Below are 21,551 nucleotides of genomic sequence, written 5' to 3'. Positions count from 1 at the left end.
GAACTTGAGGTAGAAGGCTGCTCAACATAATCCCTGCCCTTTTTAAATCAAATGAAATACAGAGCAATCCATCACTCATTTGTCATGTGGGGCTAAATAAATTAATCTGTAATATGGACTCCCACAGAGGGTGCAAATGTATTTCTGCAAGAGAGTGCATCTGTCTTTCTCAGTTTAATCCGATCCGGGCGCTCCGGCGGTCGCACGAGGAACCTAAACAAATGATGAACCACAGCACGGTGCCCTACAAAAGTGGTGATTGAATTGACTGTTGGAAGGAATGCTGGCTGCTGGGGAATCTTCTGTTCCGCTCCTCTGCTCTGTGTTCCCCGTGAGATCGTATGTTTGGATACCACTGCAGCGTCAGCATAGTGAAAACACAGCGCTCTCTGGCCTTGTTACTCAAGCATGAAATGTGTACTGTAAACACAGTGTGGACCGTTCCCCATTGGATAACTGGGTGAACAGACATGCATAACTTGATATTTGCAATGTGACTCTTGCCAGGTTATTTGGGCGGAGGCTGAGGATTCTGAATGTGTTTTTCCTTTAATTCAGACACTGCGAAGGCTCATCATTCGACTTCCTGCATGTAACAACTGCGGGTCATTCTGGTGGCAGCTGACGTACAGAGGCAGCAAGCCAGGAGCAGCAGACCTACAGTACAACACCAAAATCACACCCAGTGTCAGACCAGATCACATTCAGACTGCGGAGATGGCTCCAGTCCCGATGAGTCAGACCTGTTGTCCAGATGTAGGCAGGTTAGTGTGGTTTTTTTTAGCATTATTAGGATTATAGTTCAACCGAACAACAGAATATCACTGATACCTTAACAATCCTCCACTGGGAACCGGCCGTGAAAATAGATCAATCCAGGAGATGAATGTGGGGTTGGGGGGGGGGGGGGGGATAGACACAACTTTCAGCCATTGTGTGAAATTAAATTCATATAAGGAATGTGAATGGATTAGTGTGAGGATATCTGCTACTCCCAGCCCTCCTGACTGTAGGGTATGTCTGTACATTGGGCAGCTGAGCTAGAGTTCGTGCCCTCTGCTGCTGTTCATGAATCGGTAGGTAGCCTCTCTCTCTCTCGCCGTGTTCTAAGCAGATTAGTCTGAGTCCAGGCAACCTGTGGGCCTGCTTAGATAACATGGGGCGGCAGTTCTGGGCACCAGAGCTAGCTGGATGAAGTCTATTGTTTCAGGGGCTTAAGGCGTTCTGGACAAAAGGTCTCCTCAGAAAATGCTGCGGCATCTCACACACAAAAAAAGCTCTGAATAAACCCATGTCAAGCTAGGTGAGTGTGTGTATCTATTGTTGTATTTGAATGTGTGTGTTTGTGTGTGTTGCTATGCTTGATAAGCCGGTTTTGTACAACGGATTTTTCTTTTTATAAGCGTCAGTCTTTCAAATAGCATTTACACACACACACACCACCCACTTTATTAACATCACCTACCATGCACCTACACGCAAACCACATTAGATTACCTGCTGTCACCGTTGCATATATCAAGTACATTTTGCCAAGGTGCCACATGCAATTTGTGTGACCAAAGGACCACAGAGTAGATATTATATGGCTGGTGGACCATTCTCAACACGACATTAACAATGGCACAGTAGTGGAGGACGTAACAAATCAATGTCACTGCTGAGCTGAAAGTGGTCTACCACCCACAACCATCCATCCAGCAGTGTTCCAGTGGTCAGAAACTGACCACTGGTTGATGGTAAGGCTAACCCTATCTGTGAAAAAAACAACATGGACTACAGATGCTTGCTCTGCCCCAAAAGGTGTTTCTGATTGAGCTCAGCACATGTGGCCAACACATCTGACCCTCGGAGTCCACTCCTACAGATTGGCCAGGGGTAGTGAGAATGTGTTGGTGGGGCTCTGGTGTAGTCACACCGCCTGTCATGCGCGCGAAACCCTGTATGCAGAAAGGTCTTTCTTTAGTATTCTGCGATGCTGGCACATGTATTCCAGTGGTCCTGTCCTCTACTTCTTCTGCTATTCGAGGAACTGGGGAAGACACCTGAAACACCCCGACTAAGGCCTTTTCTATGACTATGACTACGTTTTGAATTAGAGCTTGTTTAAATGTGACCTGATAAGGCTTTTTTTCTACCTGGACCACATGGAAAACTCTATGTTATGACCTTTCGAGTGGATGAGAATTTGAAACACCTCAGTGCAGAAGATCCTGGTTGTTACAGACAACCCACGAAAGTATCCAGTTCTTTTTCCTATCAATATAGCAAAGTATCTCTATGTATTTTCTTCCTACTGATCGATTTTTCCATGCCATTTCGTAAATGAGACGTGACCACTATGCAGTAGTACGAGACGCCTTATTATTTTACATGTGCTGTTTGTTTGAAACCAATATTTGAGCACCGGGAAGTGAGTTTGCTCCTAAAAAATTCTCCAATGCACCACACGGAGGCGTCAATCGCACATGTCTAAACGCCAGAAAGTATTCTTGGGGAAAAATCCAGTTTTGAAGTGTTTATCCTGACGTCGGTTCGGACGGTTCAGTCCCTGTAACACACTGCGACTCAACTACGTTCCGTTTGGGATCCGGGAATCCAGGACTGGAGTCCACAACCTACTAATCTGCACTAGTGGAGTCACTGCGATGATCTCCGTTTGTTTTTTCCAACTGGACTAAAGGCATAACATGAATACCTGCGCGATTCTTCTGATTCTTGCGGTTCAGATCCACGCCGACAGCGTTGAGGGTCCAACAGGTAAAGTCCGCTCTCCGGTACCGCTGAGGCGCTCACGCACTTTAGAAGTTCCTCATGTTCGGGTCTGAAGATACCAGGCGAATACTCTAGACATCAGTTAAAGACGGACTGGGTCGAGTTGTTTTTAAAATCTCCTCTGAACTTTTTTATGTGGATGTTTAGGTACATTTAACTTCAAGTGAGGAGATATATTAGGGATGAAACGGAATCCTTGCGGTGTGCGTGTTTTGTCATTTTTTGTTGATGTAAGATGTTCCGGATTTGGCTTTGACATGCATGGAGGTCCAGCTGGACTGTAGATCCACCTGGACAGTAGATCCACCTGGACTTGTGTGATCGCAGGTCCCGATGTTAACAGCTTTTATAAGTTATAAGTTTTTAACGTGGGCTAAAGTGTCACCAGTATAGTCCAGACGTCCCATTCCGCCCTCACGGGCGCAGTTTTAATAGTGCTACATTAATGAGGTGTTTAATATCACTGGGCTGATGTGTTTCATTTCTGTCCACTGAATAAAGCGAACAGTGCAGTGTTATCGGCTTGTCTTAACGTAACCCTGATCTTGATACTTCACTTTTATTTTTTTTTATATTTTAATAGGTTAAAATATATTCCGACAGATGTTACTTATTTTGCATTCGGGCTGCGTTATTTTACGCCAGTGAGAAGTTACGCAATTTCTCAACCGAAATCGCAGACGTTCAGTATTCAAGTGTCCTGCGTGTTTTTACGAGTCCGTGTTGATATGGTACTGGACGTAATGCGTGTGCGGTTGGTGCTGAGCACGGCTCCCCTCCTCTCGGAACCGCACCAGCATCTCCAGCACGCATCCACCCGGGGATCCGCCTGTCAGTGTGCGGACCTGCGTGATTTAACTAGTGTTTGTGGGGTGATAACACGCACATAACTTGTTTTTTAAAGAGTTGAGAGGTCTCCAAACGCACCATGTTCCTAACAAATATAAGGCAGTGTGCAGAAAAGATCTCCCACCGAGATGCACTGTCACAGCCTTCCAGGTCAGTGTTTCATTTAGGAGGTTAGTGTGTAGCTCACCTCTTGAGAGTTAAATGTGTGTGAGTGGTAAAAGGTGTGGAATACTAAAATATATCCACCAGAGGAATTTGCAAAAGCGTGAGCAAAAATCAAATGTTTTCATAATGCCATCCAGACACGTCAATCAACATAGGGATTAAGAAATTAAAATAACCTTTTTTGTAAGATTTTCATTTAATACATAATTTTATTTCACAGTCACTCATACAATTTAATCATAATTTAACTGCTGATATCACTTAGTTCCCTCAAAGCCAGTCTGTTGTCAACATTACCTTATAGTTTAGTTTACCTGAACAACTTGACAAACAGTCATGATCCGTCTGAGAAAGTTATCGATCTTCAGTTAACAAAATGGCGTCCATTTAGCAAGCTGTCAAGCACCAGGGGTATGTTTATGTCTGCCTGCTCCTGGGTGGGGCATCTTCCATTGTAATCTCAGTGTCCTATCTTGTTAAGATCTCTGACACTCAAATGCTTACTTGTTTGCTGGGTACAGCGGTATGCCTGAGTGTGGGGAAGTGGTATGCTTGAGTTTGGGGTGGTAGTACACCTGTTTGTGGGGTAGTTTGCGGGGGAGTTTGTGCAGTAGTATATCTGAATAGTTTTTTTCCCTTTGGGGCTTTTCTTTGTCTGGTTGATGTAAGCTCTTCTGTAAGCTCTTCTTATCTGAAATGAGTTGAATGGTCTTGGTATAATTGTTTTCTCTGTACCCTTGTCAACACACTTTGAAGGTCTCTTGAAGATTAATTAAGACTTCAAATAATGAAGTCTTAATTAAATCTAAATTTTATTTTAATATTAGGTTATTACTTCAATTCCCCTTAGAGAATGAGGAATAAGAATGTTTTATGGATGAAAAGGAGAAAGAAATGGCTAATTGCTTTCCAGGTTATTCCTGGTGCAGGACAAGTTGACTTCTAAAACATAAAGTAGGCTAAGCCTCTTTTGTAGCTGGTAGGCTGAGAGAAAATTCTATTGCCAAAAGTTTTAACTTACAATTCTGAATTGTGGGGTGGTGAGTAGAAGGACCTCGCATTTATTACTCCTCTGAAGGACATTTTGTTTTGTTCTCCTTGCCATAGCTATAGACTCTGTAATAGTCCAGTTCACGTGGTGCTGCAGAAATCATCCCAGGCCTACATCAGCCATAATGAGGAGAACGAAGCACATTATTAAGATGAATAGTTTGAATTATGAAAATAATTAAAACCCATGAAGATAATTAAAAGAGCTGAAATGGGATGGCGTGTCTCTGTGCAGGCTGTGCAAGATCGCCTGAGATTTGAGACGTGTCTGGCTTTTTATCTGCCTTTGTGGCATTGCTGGTTTATGGAGACAACTCCCTGTGTCTGAAACAATCTGTTACAATTAGCTCTTGATGACCCTCACCTGCCTATTTTTATTACAATATGACATTTTTTAATAAGATTTTTATATGCTGATGGCTGATATTCTTTAAGTGAGAAACATTTTATGTGATGAACAATGTGCACTGTAAGACTCTGCAGTGGCAGTTTTGAACCTTGTGGGCCAAACTCTAAAACAATCAACATCAAAGCATAAATTTAATATCATCGAGAGGGACCTTAATAAAAATTGCATTTTGAGTGTATATTAATTGCATTTGTCATATGACATAATATATTGTGCTTACCAGGAGCTGCTTTGTATTTTACAAGATAATATATAATGAAAACTCTTGGCAGAGGAGTTCTGTGAGTCACGGCCATGAAGGGGAAGAGTGTTTGCATACTTTCTTAACTTGGTTGTTGTACTCTCCGTTGGGAACAGCATGCATGCTTGCATGCCATCTGTCCTTCCCCGTACCAGCCCTTGTTGTCAAGTGCTTTTGTTTTTGAGATCCGTGCAGCTGCGTGTCTGCGTGGAGGAGTGGGCCACGGGGCTGAGGGCCTGGCAGGTGGGTTCTCCCCCTCCTGAGGACACGATGCTCAGCCTGCTTGTCTGAACCTCTGCTCAGACAGACCGACGCCAAGGTGTGCAGCTTGCGGGAGGCCTTAGATGTTAAAACCACAAAGGTGTCGTGCAGGAAGCAGAGACGTGCCGCCAGACACCCCGGGCGGCTCCTTTGACTTCTGCTAATTGCAGGGCATCCCTGTGAAAGAACGATCAGGGTGGGAACGACTGGAATTCTGTCCCCTCTTTTAATTTCAGGATATGTCTGTTATTGTTGCATCCAGATTCCCCTCGGCAGCCTGATCTAAGATGACCCTGGCGCAGTGTTTCTTCTAGCATTCAGCCATGGCCTTCACAGAGCAATGAGAGAGAGAGAGAGAGAGAGAGAGAGAGAGAGAGAGAGAGAGAGAGAGAGAGAGAGAGAGAGAGAGAGAGAGAGGCAGAGAGGCAGAGAGGCAGAGAGGCCAGGAGAGTTTCAGCAGCCCGGGGAGCTCATTCTAGAACATCTGAAGGAGTCGACATTGTTTTCTTTTGACTTCTCCGCTGGCTGTTCTTGGCGGGGGGCTGGTGGGGGTGGTGGTGGTAGTGGGAGGGGGGGTGGACTGCCGCAGGGGCCTTTTCTTCTCCTCTTCTCTTGAAACAGCAGTTCAGCGCTGAGTCACCTGTGATGGGAAACGGGTGAAAACGAAGAGAGCAACTTCACTCTGGGTTTCCTTTATTGTCTCTGGAAGTGCTGGCTGATTCCTCTGGGATTTATTGAAGATTTTGAAAAGCAGAGTTGTTGTCGAGGGCCCTGATGGAAATCTGTTTCAGAGGAATTGCTGTTTGGTTGAGGGAGACCAGCAGCACATCAGCTCAGATCAATGTTAATGTGTGGAGTGTGTGGAGCAGTAGCAGTTTCCCACTGTGCTAGGCCTCAAAGATGCGTTTTAAATCAAACTTATCCACGTGCGCTTTGGAGGAATTCATCCAGGTGGCATATGCTGTCTGATTTGAATGGCAGCTCGTCACAGTTCAGCTGAGTGCCGAAGACCTGCGTTTCTTCATTTGGTTTCATTCCCCTTCTGTGTCTTTACTGGCTGCTTGAATAAAGGGAGAGTTTTACAGGTTCAGAAATTGTGTCTACGAGGCACTGCTGCTGTAGTGCTCTCGCATGAGTTCACATGATTTCTAATTTATTGACCTGTGGTTCTGTGCGGCAAGGTTCATCAAGCAGTCTTGTCTCACACTAGTGTAGACGGCATAGGTAGATGGATAGATATCGGGCGGTGGGCTTGGTGGACACGGGGGTGGTATGGGGGGTGTAAGTAAGAATCTGGGGGGTTGGTAGACACAGAATTGTTATGGGTAGGTATGGGGGGGTTGGTAGACACAAGGTGGGTGTAGAGAGGGAAGGACTAAGGGCAGAGGATCACATTCTTCATGCTGTTTTAGCTATTTCATCAAGTCTGGTGCTATGTGCGGCTGCCTGCCATTACAGAACCAAGTGTGATAGTCAGAAACCCCATGGAGTTGTTGTACGAAAAGCCACTGAGGCTTAGAAGATAATTGCGTGTGGTGCACTTTGCTGTGTCGTGGTCTTTGCAAATGAGGACCACGAATGGGTCACTGAGCAGGGCGGCCCTCCGAGGCTTTGTCTCAAAATGTGGAAAGCTGTTTTTACTGCAAATGAGTTAAATGAGCTTGAAATATTGAATTCAGAAGCCTCAGAATTGCCTTTGTTCTCCCTTCATGGACGCATGTGAAGAATGTAAAAGTGATCCATAAATATGTTGGGGTTTTTTTTTTTTTTCGAACTGTTTATCGCTACAAGAAATTTTACGAGAAACCCTGCACTACAAAACTGTGAACCAAAGCACTTCAGTGCCTCGTTTGGCTGTTGGTGTTGAGAGTTCACAGAGACGCTTTCTGCCTCTCGTGCAGTGCACTTAGTCTGGGTGGAGATGTCGGCCCCAGCATCCAGAGAGCTGATCTAGTTTGCTGGAATGTTGATTCATATTTGAGTATGAATAGGCCCAGTTGGCTCTGAACCCAAAGTGATGCACAATTAAAATGAATCTTTTTAAAGAGATGAAGCCCTTGGTGTACTGGTGAGCAAGGAGCAAGCTCTGCGTTCTTCGTGATGTTGCTTGCGTTAGCAGAGTCACCTCCCCTGTCCTGACCCTCATCCTGGGCTCACTGCTCTCATCCAAAAATAATGGCCCTCACTTTCCAATACTGCTGTTTTCAGAGGATTATCCTGCTGTTTGGTAATCGAATACAATTGCTTTGTTGTTGTTTTTTTTTATTTTTTTTTATGAACTTCATGCACTCTTTTAGTGAATCATTTTTGCAGATTCCCCAGATTCATTTTGGGTATAAAAACCTGCAACCACAAAACTCAATGCGGTAAAAGAGAAGAGAGATTTATTGTGATTTTTTTTTATAATGTTCGGTGCAGTTTTTCCTCAGTGTGTGCCTTTCTCTCACGGGGCTTTACGGAACAGTTATGTGCATGCACATAAAATTCAATTCATGACTGAATGAATTTGCCAACCTGCGTGTCTTTGACCTTTTGGATCATGTTTTATGGCAAAGCAAAATGGAAAAGGTCTTTGTGGTCTCTCTGGTTAGCATTGTGTGTGTGCGTGTGTGTGTGTGTGTGTGTGTGTGTGTGTGTGTGTGTGTGTGCGTGAGCGTGAGAGAGAGAGAGAGAGAGAGAGAGAGAGAGAGAGAGAGAGAGAGAGACAGAGAGAGAGTGAGAGTGAGTGTGTGTCCCTTTGTCTGTCTTTGGGTTGGTTAGATAAGTACAGGATTCATATAAGTGCACTCTCTGGCCATGAACGTGTCATGCCTGGCGTATTGATAGTCCCAGGGGGCCCCAGGGAGCCGTGGGCAGCTCAGTGAGCCACTCTTCCTCTGACAGGCTGGAGGATTTACAGCGGGCTTCTCCCTTTCCCCCATACATCCATGGCCTGATGGCCTTCCTCTCACTGGTCCGGTGCAGAAGAGATTCATACAGTATTGATCCCTGAACCCCGGCAAGTTCATTCCAATACAATTTCATCCAAGTCGTGTCTGCCCTGAGCAATGCCCTGGTATAGAAGAGCAAAACTACAGGGGCCCCTCGAGAGGTGGGCTGATTAATCAGATTGTATGTATGTGCAGTGTGGCATTATAAAATTAGATATTTTATACTATTAATTGTCATATTTGGTTAATGTTTTTATAATATATTGTCAGATTTGGAGAACTGTTATTACTTGCAATACATGCTTTCTGAATTAAATAAATAAACAAACAAGTAAAGGTCAGGACAGATATCTACAACACTAACATCTCAGGGAGTTTTCTCAGAGAGAAACCAGCTTGTCCAAATGGTAACTGCCAGATACTAATGAAAGTGCTTTTGGCCCTTGTAAAAAGTGGAAAAGCAGAAACATTTCCTTGGATCAGAGCTGCATTCTTCCATGCTAGCTGGAGCTCACTATAGGCCTGTCTGTAGACCACCCACTCTTGCCTCTCTGCGTCTCGGACGCCCACGTGCCGCTGGCTCCTCTGCCTTCTCTGCTGGATCCACTGATTGGGTCTCTTTGTTCGCATGTCTCCCTGACACCAGGGGCTGAGCGTGGGGTGGCGTGCTGAGAACGTGCTGCTCTGGGGCCTGAGTGGTCTCGCAAAACCGCCCGGCTGCCTGGCACTGGAGGCGTGCAGCAGCTTCTGGTTCTGGTTCCTCTCCGGTCCGTGTCACCCTCCCCTCCAGGAGCGACGGCCACCGCTCTGCGCTCAGAAAATGGGGCTAGAGGCCCCTACCGCTGTTACCCTGGCCGTCCTCGGAGAGGCCGCTCTCACGTGACCCCCATCTCACGTGGCCGCTCTCACGTGGCTTTATTTTTAGTCCGGTTTGACCGGTTTTCAAGTTCTACCTGAGGTCTCTGAATCTTCTGATACTTTCTGCATACTGGAGTGTTATTAATAGCTCGGTGGAGGGTTTACTGCTCCATTAAATGTTCAGAATAAATTTGGTTCATCGTGGCTATTTTATGGCTAAAACTAAAAATGTTTGGGTGGAAAATAAAATATTCAATATATCCCAGTCAGCAGGGGTGAAGGGTCATCCTGGCGCTAGTGATTTTGGCGGGATTTCTACGGTCGTGAGCCCTGGTGCTTGCATTAGCTCTCTGGATTCAGTTGACACTGTGAAATCTAAAACCACTTCATGAGGCAAAATGAAGCCCTCCATGGCTTTTTTTTTGACATCGCACACCAGGGCCTGGTGCTGAATTCTTTCACATCAGGGGACAGGTGGAATGCCAGGCTGGGTGAGCTGCTCCTGTGGGCGCCATTAAGCAGATGCCCTCACGGTGACTGGGCATCATTCTGCCCATTATCACGTTGTTGTCATTAAGCCATTGCGAGTAAGTGGGAGAGTCGTAGCGTGCTGCTCTCTGCCTAATACCTCGTTAAGTGAATTATAGCTGCCTGTTTGACAACGCAACGTGAGCGATGTGGATTCACACGTGGAGCTTTAAACGTTCCTGTTTCTGCAGCCTCTTGTTTTCTGTCTCTTGGCCTGTGTTTGTTCCTGTTGGCGTGTCACATGAACAGGAAGCGTTTGTGCTTGTGCTTGAACTCTCATGTTTTTCTACTTTCTGTCAATTTTATCCTTCCCTCTTTTTTCTCTCACCTCTCTCTCTCTTTTTTCTCTTACCTCCCCTTTCTGTCGTTGTGACCTACCATATCTCTGTTCTTTTCTTCTTTCCTTTTTTCTTGGAAGCCCCCCCCCCCCCTGTCTTGTTGGATGACTTTGCCCTGGTGTGACAGCCGTTCTTGTCAGGTTATGGCATGACTGTGCCAGCTGTCAGCTGGGACCGCCTCGCCCCAGCACACCCTACACACCTGCGTGCTCCTCGCCAGCGTCTCTCTCCGTCACCTGTCTGTCTGCACGTGGGCTGAAGAGTGACCCCTCCCGTGTCACTACGCCCGCATCCTGAACAGGCTTTCTTGAAGAATGGTCTATGTGGGTGTGAGACCCCAGACCCAGGGTGTTGAAAACAATACTAAAAAGGTCTGTCTGTACAGTCGTGAGAAAAAAAATAAATACAGTATTTGGCCGTTTGAAATGTTGTCTGTGTGGTTCTTTACATGTTGAAATGTTTATTTGTTATGGGTTAGATGGTCCACTCACAGCCTTTTATATGGAAATGCAGATAATTCCAAAGGATTTACAAAGTTTTTAGCATAAAATATCCCTGCATGCCCAAGCTTGAAGAGCAAAAGGAATCTGTGTGCCATCCTGACACCACTCTCTGAAACGTGTTTTGCATGGGGAAAGATAACTTATCTCACACAGCCCGTGCGTTTCCTGGAAAGATGCTTCTCTGTAACTCGCACAACGTCAGGGTTAAGGTGGCCATGCAGGGTACAGGCGGAGCATATGAGCGAGACTGCGGCCCGAGTCTGGAGTAGGCCGGACGGAGATTTGCCTAATTCCCCACGCTCATTAGAAGCAGGTTGAGAGAAAAAGTCTGAAGCTTAGCAGTTTTCTGTGTCTCGTATGAAGAGCCTTCGTTTTCCACACTAATTGGCGAGCATTAAGCTTCAGCTCAGCCCCATGCCAAGCGTGCTTTATGTGCCTTTATGTGAGCATGACTTGCAAGAACTCCTGTAAAGAGCCTCTCAAGCCTCGCACTTCAACTATGCTTATGCTAAGAGAATGTTGATGATATTTTCAAAAATGCCTGTGCTTGAAACGCAGTGTACCTCCTCACTCTCTCTCTCTTTGACTCTTAATGTGCCTCACTCCTACGTGTAGCTCTGCGTGCGCTTCGGAGAGCGATCTTTACTGCATGCCTTCCAAGTGACATCGATGGAAAGTCTGCCAACACTTGCTTGGTGTGCCAGAGAAGACAACCAACAAATTCAAACCTGATGCATAGGATTTGAAGTGCCTGAGTTCTATATAAATCCAATAGCTGAGCGGGCGGAGCACCCAGGTGACCGTGAATTGCGCAGACCCAGGTGTTTGCTGTGCTACAGAGAGCAGCACGCTATTGATCCAGCCTCTGCCACCTGCCAGAAGGAGCTGATTGCTTCCTCCAGAGACCCACTCCCTCTCCCCAGAGCTCCAACATGCCGGCCCTGGTCACCCTAAGAGCACTTCAGGTGTAGAACCTCGTCAACTTTGTTTTGGAGTTTTTTCTCCATTCCTTTTATTCTCTCTCTCTCTCTCTCTCTCTCTCTCTCTCTCCTGCCTTCCCCTCCCTCTTTGGCCTTCTTCCTTCACCACACTGCTGCTGTCTGCCCTTCTCCATGTGTGTGATGGGGTAAACAAGCATGGGTCTGCCCCTTCTTGTGGGAGAAGGCACCTACCTCCTCTTACAACCAGTGGGGTTGCACTACATGGTCCTGAGATTCTGTCAGAACCTCTCTCTCATCTTCTCTCTCTCTCTTTCTCTCTCTCTCTCTCTCGCTGTCTCTCAGCACTCAGCCCTGATACCGAGGCAGAAATGAAGACTGACTGTGTGAGTGAATCCTTGTGTTATTCTGGTCTTATCTAGCCGTCAGCACTAACGCAGTCAGCCTCGGAGAGCGACGTCATCGCTCTGCCACTCTTTTGCATGTAACCGCTGTCTCGCGGCTCTAGATCAGCGGCTGCTCCCTGAAGGGCCAGGGTTGTTGGCTTTTACCCATCACTGTTGTAGCCCACCTTGTCTCTGTTTGTACTATACACACAGCAGTCTGAGTGGATGAATGAGGATCACAGCTGTGATTTTTGGCCTTGTGAAAATGTGAAGCCATATTGACTTGACACAAGTGGAGCCAATAAGATAAGGGAGCCGGTTGGGTGGTGTCAGCGTGTGTGTGTGTGTGTGTGTGTGTGTGTGTATGAGAGAGAATGTCTTGGGGAGGGGGTTGTACAAGGTCTGCTTGGCTTACTGCAGGCAATCTGGAGAAGAGCCTGTTTTTCTCATTTCTTCACCTCCAGATGAGGCAATGGTTTGTTAGTGCATCACATTAGCCATAAATCCATATCAATGTGCAACACCCATGCAAGCCCCACTCATCTTCACAGTGCAACACGTATGCAAGCCCACCGGCTGCATCACAGAGTCAAATTTCCAGCGACAAAACAGGGGATAAGTATTGTGTTTCCCTTTTGTCATTTTCTGTTTCTGGGCCTACGGGACCTAATGGGTTCATTACCACGACATGCTAAGGACAAAGACGCTGTGGCCACAATGGAGCAGGGGCTAGCGCATGCCTCTGACACGGAGGAAAAACGGCTTCTGTCACACCGTTCTGTCGCCTTTGGGGACAAAACCGTGCATCGGGTTGCACAGATGATGTGATGATTGTAGCCTCCTGGGCCCTTTGTTTAGCTCGGTGTGGTGTAGGGTTCACCCTGCTTCCCTTCCGGTGGCCGTCCTGGCTAAGTACAGGTTGCAAAAGCCAGGGTTGCTGGGCAGGTGAGAGGTGAGGAGAGAAGGCGTTCGAGGAGATAGGGTGGGCTAAAGCAGTTGTTGGCACACTTAGACGCAGTTATGTGGCATTGGATGATTACACAAAGAGGAAGAGAAAAGCCTTGTGGATACGGACCTCAGCCTACTCAGATTTCCTGTTATCCTGGGACTTTTATTTTACTCCGTTTCTCTCTCACTCTCTTTCTTGCAGGTTGTCTTTGTCACAGGTTCTTTGTGTAGGGTTGTACAGGTATACCAACACAGTTCAACTTTGCGTTTTGCTCAAATTTGGAGGTTTGAAGCGCTGAGATGAGACGAGAAACATGCATGTGTGGACGCACACAGGCACACTGAAGCTCGGGCTGTGAAGTAATTAATATCCTCATTAATTTGATGAACGAGCTGAGACTACATCAGGACTGGGGTGGCACTCTGAGGTGTCCCACAGGATAGCATCAAAATGTCCTATTTGGAGCATATCGAAGCTGTGAAACCTCATATCCTGGTGTGTGACATCAGGACTGCTGTCGTCGTCCCAGGCCCTCTCCTCACACAGACAGAGTAAACGTTCCCGCTCTGTCTCAAGTCGTCCATTTCAAAACAGCCACAGAGATCAGTGCTCTGCCCATGCTGACAATGGGCCCCATTCTCCGTAGAAGCATTTTGGGTCTAAAAAAACCAGTAGTATGACATCCAGTATACAACCAAATTCCATATTGAAAGTATGCCTTATACTTTTAAGCACAGAAAAGTATCATTCAGTATTATCCTGAAAGGGCCAACTCCACAATAGAATTCCAGGGTTGTTTGGAAATACCAAGTACACAGAATGTAAATGAAAGTCAGAACGGTATTACTGGAGACAGGGCAGCTTGGTGCTGTCGTCAACGAGGCGACATTATCATGAATGGCACAGCGAGCAAACAGAGCGTGCTTCGTGGCAGCTGGATTTGTGTGGTTTTTGCCAGGGTTAGGTGCTTTGGGAGAGCTACTTATTTAGTGATGAGGCTGCGGTGCTGTGGATTATTCCGGTCCAGTGAACCTGTGTGGAGCTGGAGGTTCTACCTAGGGGTGTCGGACAGGACTCTGGCCCATGTAAATAGAGAGTAGAAGACCACCTAATCTCTTCATTATTAAGTCTCTCTCTCACTACACTCCTCTCTCTCCTTCTCTCTCTCCCTCTCTTTCTCTCCCTCTGTATATATATATATATATATTTGTTATGAAGTGCACAAGGTTTCCACAGAATTCTTGTATATGTCATTACAATCTCTACATATTTTACTATAGTACACTGCAGTTACTTATCTGGAATTTTCTTGCAGTTTATTTCCATTACTCACATGGAACTGAATGTGAGTTTTATGTGAGTCTACACAACATTGGATGTTGTGTAGATGTAGTGACGTAAAAGGTATACACCTTTCTCTTCACAACATCTACACAACATCCAATGTCCCTGTTTACTTTTTAAATGAAAAGAAATAAATAGTAAATAAATAAATAGTGAAGCAGTAAAAGATGATGTTGATGATGATGATGATGACGTGCTTTCAAACAGAGTTTAAATTATCCAATTTGCTTTGATGTGTTCAATAGCTGCCTAACTGCTTGGAGAACATGAGAGAACAATCCAAGGACGTTTGAGAAGACCTTCAAAAAAAAACTTGAAAATAGCTGACGATTCGTCACTCTCTTCATGTCACCAGAGGGCTCACTTGAAGGATTTGCTGCCTCACTAATGCGAAGTTCGATCCTTCAAGACTTCACTGTCAAATTTGAAGAGACACACTGATTTAACTGATGTAAACCACAACTGTGGCTAGCTAGCTAATGGTTTAAGGAATGTAATCTATTGTTAATGAGCTAACAACAATAGCTGTGAATATGCCTTGAATCCACCATCTAAACAACTAAGTTCAATTAGCATACCTAAATTACGTAGATTAGTTAACTGGGTTTTGATTTGACACCATGATAAAATATATCAGACACATTTAAGACGCGTTAAATTGTTAATATTTCCCCGCAGGATTAGTTCAACTGCTATATAATGTTATGGAGCCCTTAAAAGAACGAGGTAGACAAAAATGTATATCTGAGTGTTTCATCTTCATCTGCAAATGTTTTGCTGCATTAACAGTGACGTTTAAACAACTGCTGGAAAAAGATACATGCCAACATACAGCTAACAGAGTAACAACTGTCTTTCACAAAAGAGAACTGGGATGTATGAATACATAACAACTTATAACTTCTATTCCTCTCCATTATGATGTTCCTTATAAATTAAATACATAAACAAAGTGGGAAAAAACATAGAATATATGAAAGTCAGTTGAATAAAAATCACCAAAATCATTAGAGCACATTTTAGTAGTTCTCATTCTCAGGTACTTTCATGAATGTTAAAACAGATGAATGTTTTAGATATGAAAAGATGATTTAACAAGACAGACCACATGTGGGAACCTTGTCTAATACAGCTTTCCAGGCAACCTTTGACCACTTCACATCTATAATTGTCAGATTTGTTTTCTTTTTTAGACTTGCCTAAAAACCCTTTAAAGCCTAAACATAAGTATAAAAATGTGATCTACAGTACTGTGCAAAAGTTGGAAACATGCTTTCATCTTTCTTTCATCTATTCTTTCAAAGATAGAAATAGATTAACAAAATGCAAAGAAGCATCTGTGGATGTTTCTCAGCTCCTTCTGTCTCTTTATATTCAATTATGTTGAGATCAGGGCCCTTTGGGGTTCATATCATCACTTCCTGTATATTTGATGTCTTTAGATTCATCACTCTAGAATACCTGCTACCTATATAATATTACTAGTCGCTTAGCCTTATTTCTACATTGAAGAGCCCTTCTGGCCAGACTTCTCCGAACAGTAGATGGGTGTACCTGGTTCCCACTGGTTTCTCCCAGTTCTGAGCTGATGGCAGTGCTGGACATCATCTGGTTTTGAAGAAAAGTAAGCACGATGTGCTTCATCTGCTGCACACCGTGTGCTAGGTTGACCACTATGCCTACGGTGCTCAGCGTTGCCCATTTCCTTGTGCTTTGTGCTACTTTGAGCTTGTTCAGCACACCTCCAAAACCCCAGTCAACGTTTGAAATCGTTGCCTGGAACGGTCGTTGCCGATGCGACATAACCACGTTGTTTCTTGTTGCTGTGCTCAGTTGCGCTATGGTGCATGACCTGTGATGTGAAACCTCCATAACCTCACCTTTGGAGAAGAGTTTGGCTGTTCTGCCACGGTTTTAACACTGTAAAACTACAAAAAAACTTTCCTACACTGTATCTGTTTCAGTTAATGACCTACATTCAACCTTTTAACCTACAACCCACCTGAATATCATTATCATTAGCAGGGGTGTCTCTACATTAGGGGCCCGAGTGGAGCCTGCCCCCACCAGATGTCGCTGTGGAGCAGTGCATGATGGATCAATAATTCAAATAACAATAATAACAAATAGTAACAAGTAATATATACATACATTTTTGTCAAAAGTAATATTGTAATATTATAATATTGTGCTTTTATTACGTATGACAACAAAATCGCTGTCTGATACATTCCAAATGCCTTCCTTACGTACAGGCCAGTACGTCTCTTAGCAGACGATTAGTGAGCATGAGGATTGCTCGCCAGCGTTCGTCTAATACGAGCAGTTAAAAACTCTGCTCATGTTCAGCGGACATCCAGTAATGAGCTGTGAGCCATGTTGGCCCCATGCTGGGAGCATCCAATAAGAAAAATAGTAGATTTAAGATTTACATAGATGTACTTTAGTATGTTAATTAAACATCATCGTTGCTAAGAAGTTAACCATAGCCATAGCCATCACGCTTCTGTTAGCTTTGACAAGGAAATATGAATAAAGTCAACAACTTAATATATGTTGAATATAGTATCTTGCCATTAGAGCAACAAAAATTGGACATTAAAGGTTTGAAACCAGACTAGCCAGAGTATGTTTTGTTTCAGGGTGGTTGGCCTTGAGTTGTTAGCCACTCTTGACAATTTACCCAGTGCTAACAAATATAATTCCCATTCGCCATAACTTTGTATTGGAGCCTAGACAGGGCCATACCAGTTGTGTGAGATGAAATGGCGTTATTGGCGTTATAGTCTCTCATATTCTGGTTTCGGCTTCTACTAATTCCCGCATTTTACAGGCGGCAACATTGTTTTACATTACACTTAAATTGTTTATTGATTTCCATGTAACTACTGTTAACTAACAGTATTTTAAATACTGTTTTATTGTTGTAACCTTGAGTACTGTACCTGTAAAATGTACTCTTGGAAAATGCTACCACTTTTAAGATTATTATAATAGGTGACGTAGCATCAGCTCCTACCCGAGGTGAAACTACATGGGCACTGCCAAATGAATCCAGTGTGGGGGAGAAGATCAGACTGGTGTGGGCAGTGCTTCTGTAAAGCGTGAGCTAATGAGGTGTTCCAGCAAGTGGGCAGGAAGGTGAAATGTACTGGAACATACAGACGCAACAATACTCTCAGTTCTCCAAATATACAGTACTTTTCAAAATGGACCTAGTGTATGACATCCAAAGTACAGTGAGGGGATGGAAATATAACATTTCAGTGATTCTGTGAAGGACATTTACAGTGTGCTAAGCTAAATGATGTATGTTCAACCTCATAACATTTTTTTTGTATAAAACTGCATTATGACATGAAAATAACATGAAAAAAAATATGGGTACTGCTTTTTTTTAAATTAATGACAAATCAGTTATCAATATTTACCAATCCTCACTGTTGGAAAGCTCTTCTGATGTGTGAGCATGACTGATGACTGAAAACATGACTGATAACTGATAATGTGACTGGTTATGTAGAGGCAGTTGAATTTTTAAAAGTTACTCTCAAATAAGGACCATTTAATAAAAAGGTCTTGACTGCTTCTATCCATCCATCCATTATCTGAACCGCTTTATCCCGCTAGTCGGGGTCACGGGGGGGCTGGAGCCAATCCCAGCATCTCCGGGCGAAGGCAGGGTACACCATGGGCAGGTCGCCAGTCCACCGCATGGCCAACACACACGTACGGGCAATTTAGAGTGATCAATCAACCTAACACGCATGTCTTTGGACTGTGGGAGGAAACCGGAGTACCCGGAGGAAACCCACGCAGGCACAGGGAGAACATGCAAACTCCACACAGAGCAGCCCAGACCGAGAATCGAACCCAGACCGCCTTGCTGTGAGGCGACAGTGCTAACCACCACACCACCATGCCGCCGTCTTGACTGCTTGTTGCATATAAAAAAAGAAGATACTACAGAGTTGTTGCGTTCACATAGATAAATTCCAAAGCAAAGGTGCACAGGACATGACAGGTGCTTGACGTTGTGTCAATTAATTCAGGCACAAATTAAACACTGGATGTGGATATGGTGATATCCTCAGAAATGTGCATCAGTTTTTCATAATTATACAAAAAACATCACACTTTACAGTATCCGGTCTCAGGGAAAACATTATTTAAGGTCTAGTGCAATGTCTAGTACAATTGGATATTAGGCTAATTAGCCAGTTAAGATTTGTAGAAAGTAATCTACCCACCCGAGCTAACCAAACTTGACTTTACAAGCTGTATTTAGGACATGCCATTGAGTCACTGCAGAATTATGTACGAGCTCTCAGAATTTGTTTCTTACACACACTTCCCATATTGATTTGGTTAGCTGAAATGTGATGCAGGTGATTATGAAACAGTTGTGACCAGTGAGTCCTTACTTACAAGCTCAAATTTAGTTAGTTTTGTTGTTGAAATGCAAAATGGCACAGTTGCTCACGTTGCTGTTGGTTTATTTAATTGCCGTTGCACTTTAATAGCCATTCTTTTAGTGTTAAGCGTTCAAACATCTGTAAAGTGTGTAAATATGGCTTTGGACTCCTCTTCAGATTGCTGAATAAGGGTGTCCTTTAAAATGCTTACTTCAATTCCCCTGTTATCTCTTCCACAAACTCAGCAGTCTGGCAGGAACCTCTTATGTAGCATGCATGAGTGAGCCCTTTTGCCCTTAACGAGACGTTCACTAGCGTACACGCCAGACTGTAAATGAAGTGATATCCATGACCTACAGAACGCCACCCACCCCACCCCCTGGCCTCCCCTCTGCTCCGACGAGGTGAGAGGACGGTGTGGGAGGTGTCGCTTTGACTCAGAACATTACACAGTCTCTAATGAAGTAGGTGAAACGCGGTGGACATGCAGAACTAAAGTTAATTCTAGGGTATACTTCCATTTTGTCCGAGAAATGAACTTGCTTAGCACATCTGTGTGATAGCGAGCCTCTATTTTTAAGCCTAAAACAACAGAATAAACTAATGCAAACCAAGTTGCCTGGCAACGCTCATATGGAAGGATCCGAGCTAGAACCCTTCAGCTGTCCAGTTTTCCTCCAGGGAGGTCTAGAGCTGACATTAAACACGTGTTTAATTATTGGCTTCCATCTAAAAGATATGATTCCCCTGCTTTTGAGCAAACATTCAGCTGAGAGCGCTTAACAAATGCTGGCAAAGCAACAAGCAGATGTTTGAAATGTCCTGTGGCACATGCATATTTCCTTCATGAGTAATGGAATAAAATTCATTATTTTGTAGTTTGATACAGTGTTCCAGTTGTGAAAAACAAGGGCCTTTTCAACAGTGGAATGAGTCCCATCAATTTTAACTGGCTATAAGAAGCCTGTCCCACAAATACAGAATCTGACCTTGTCTTCAGCTGGTTGCCAGATGTCTATCAAAACAGGATAATATTCTTACTTCATTGTAAGGTCTAGACTACTTGCTAATGCGCTTAGAGATCTGATCTAATTGGCTTTAAAATGTACTCAAGGGACACGGTATGCACTGTGTGATCAAAGTTCTCCTTTAAGAAGAGAGTTTGGGTCTCTTCCACAGCCACTCTGGAGGCACTGGGATGGTGTTTTGGTGGCATATTGAGCAAGTGGCCTCATGTTCAGCGAGGCGACAGCTCTGAGCTGCAAATCTCAGCCTCGCAGCCTCTTTGAAGGCTGACTGTGACACACACACACACACACACACACACACACATATGCACACACCTCTGTTCCCTGTTTAGTATGGGGAAGCTGACATCTCCTCAGACAGCAGCGGTTTGGAGGTGCTTATGTCTGTCCAGATCTGTCTCTCAGAAAAGATCAAACGCCTTGCATGTTCATGCACATTCATGCATGTTATATACCATCACACACTACCACTCTCATGATTATGAAAAGCAAATGTGCAGGTAGATCACAGTCTTCATCATTAGCAACACAAGAAATTCCCTTGTAGCAATTATACTGAGAGCTTTTTTTTTTTTGCTCATTGACCTTTCTACTGTCAAATCTGCTTGCTGTCTTTTGACTGCAGCAATGTGCCATTAGACATGTTTAGATGTGGATGACGGTGGGGTCAAGCTCGTGCAAGCACAACACACAGCCGGGTACGCTGCAGAAGAATGGGGCAGAGCCGTCTCTCTCTCTCTCTGTCTGTCTCTCACTTTTGTTGTCTCTCTTGTTCTGTCATGCTCTCCCTCATTCTTCACTCTCTAGTTTGAATTTCTTTTTCCACAACTCTCCTTCCAGCCAAGCTTCTGTCTGCGTTACAAAATATGTTGATTTAATTCCTGCTGAAAAAAGAGGAAGGCCACTAGCCTCAAGATTCAGTTAAAATGATTAAGGTCTGTTGGAGTATATTGGAGTATATTGGAGTATATTGTCAGAAGGTGAATTATTAGGCACATTTTCATTCTTATTAATTTATGCATTCCATTGTATTATAATAGCATAAATGATGTACAAAGTAGCTTCAAGATTGTGTCTAGCATCATGCTGTGACCAAAATGTGAAATGTGTTCTGTTAAAATAGTTATAAAGGAAGCCATTACTTTAACATGATCAGGCCATTCTACCACATTATATCATCCATTCCACTAAACAAATACCTTAGCTACTAACAAACAAATATAAAGGACTTTAAATTTGATATTACTCTGAGTGCTGGAGGACTCAGATATTTCCCTAATATATATATAATTTTCTCTGTTATATTTCAGCAACAAAATAGCAAACTAATAGTAAAGTAGTTACCAAGCAGACATTTTCAGAAGCATAGGGACAGAAAGTTTGAGGGAACAGGATACAAATAGGAGGGTGTGATGATTAATTAGTGTGTGCTCAACTAATCATATGACTCCTAAGTTTGACTCCGCTGGGCTAAAACGCTGGGACGCTAATGGCACTTAAGTGGCTAATGGGAGAAATGGTGAGACAGTGACTTGAGCAGGTGTCACGTGAGTCAAAGGTTCTTGTGCAATAAAAGTGTTTTGC

The 21,551-nt window shown here is 44.1% G+C and overlaps 1 protein-coding gene across 10 annotated transcripts in view; it reads left to right on the top strand.

Annotated features, from left to right (window-relative positions):
• Positions 1 to 625: 625 nt before the first annotated feature.
• The window catches only part of ptprub (protein tyrosine phosphatase receptor type Ub), a 154,097-nt gene continuing 133,171 nt past the window's right edge, over positions 626 to 21,551 (top strand). For 5 of the 10 annotated variants that reach the window (XM_076971748.1, XM_076971746.1, XM_076971745.1 and 2 more), the window contains exon 1: positions 2,441 to 2,760. In XM_076971748.1, the coding sequence (XP_076827863.1) occupies positions 2,691 to 2,760 (70 nt within the window). In that variant the 5' untranslated portion in view covers positions 2,441 to 2,690. Of the gene's footprint in view, positions 765 to 2,439; positions 2,761 to 21,551 lie in introns of those variants that run through there. The other 5 variants (XM_076971741.1, XM_076971744.1, XM_076971742.1 and 2 more) reach the window with 2 other exon arrangements.

Source organism: Brachyhypopomus gauderio, chromosome 13, assembly GCF_052324685.1.
Source record: "Brachyhypopomus gauderio isolate BG-103 chromosome 13, BGAUD_0.2, whole genome shotgun sequence".
Classification (NCBI taxonomy): Eukaryota; Metazoa; Chordata; class Actinopteri; order Gymnotiformes; family Hypopomidae; genus Brachyhypopomus; species Brachyhypopomus gauderio.
The sequence above is the reverse complement of the archived record's forward strand: the minus strand, read 5'-3'. Positions and strand labels throughout refer to the sequence as shown.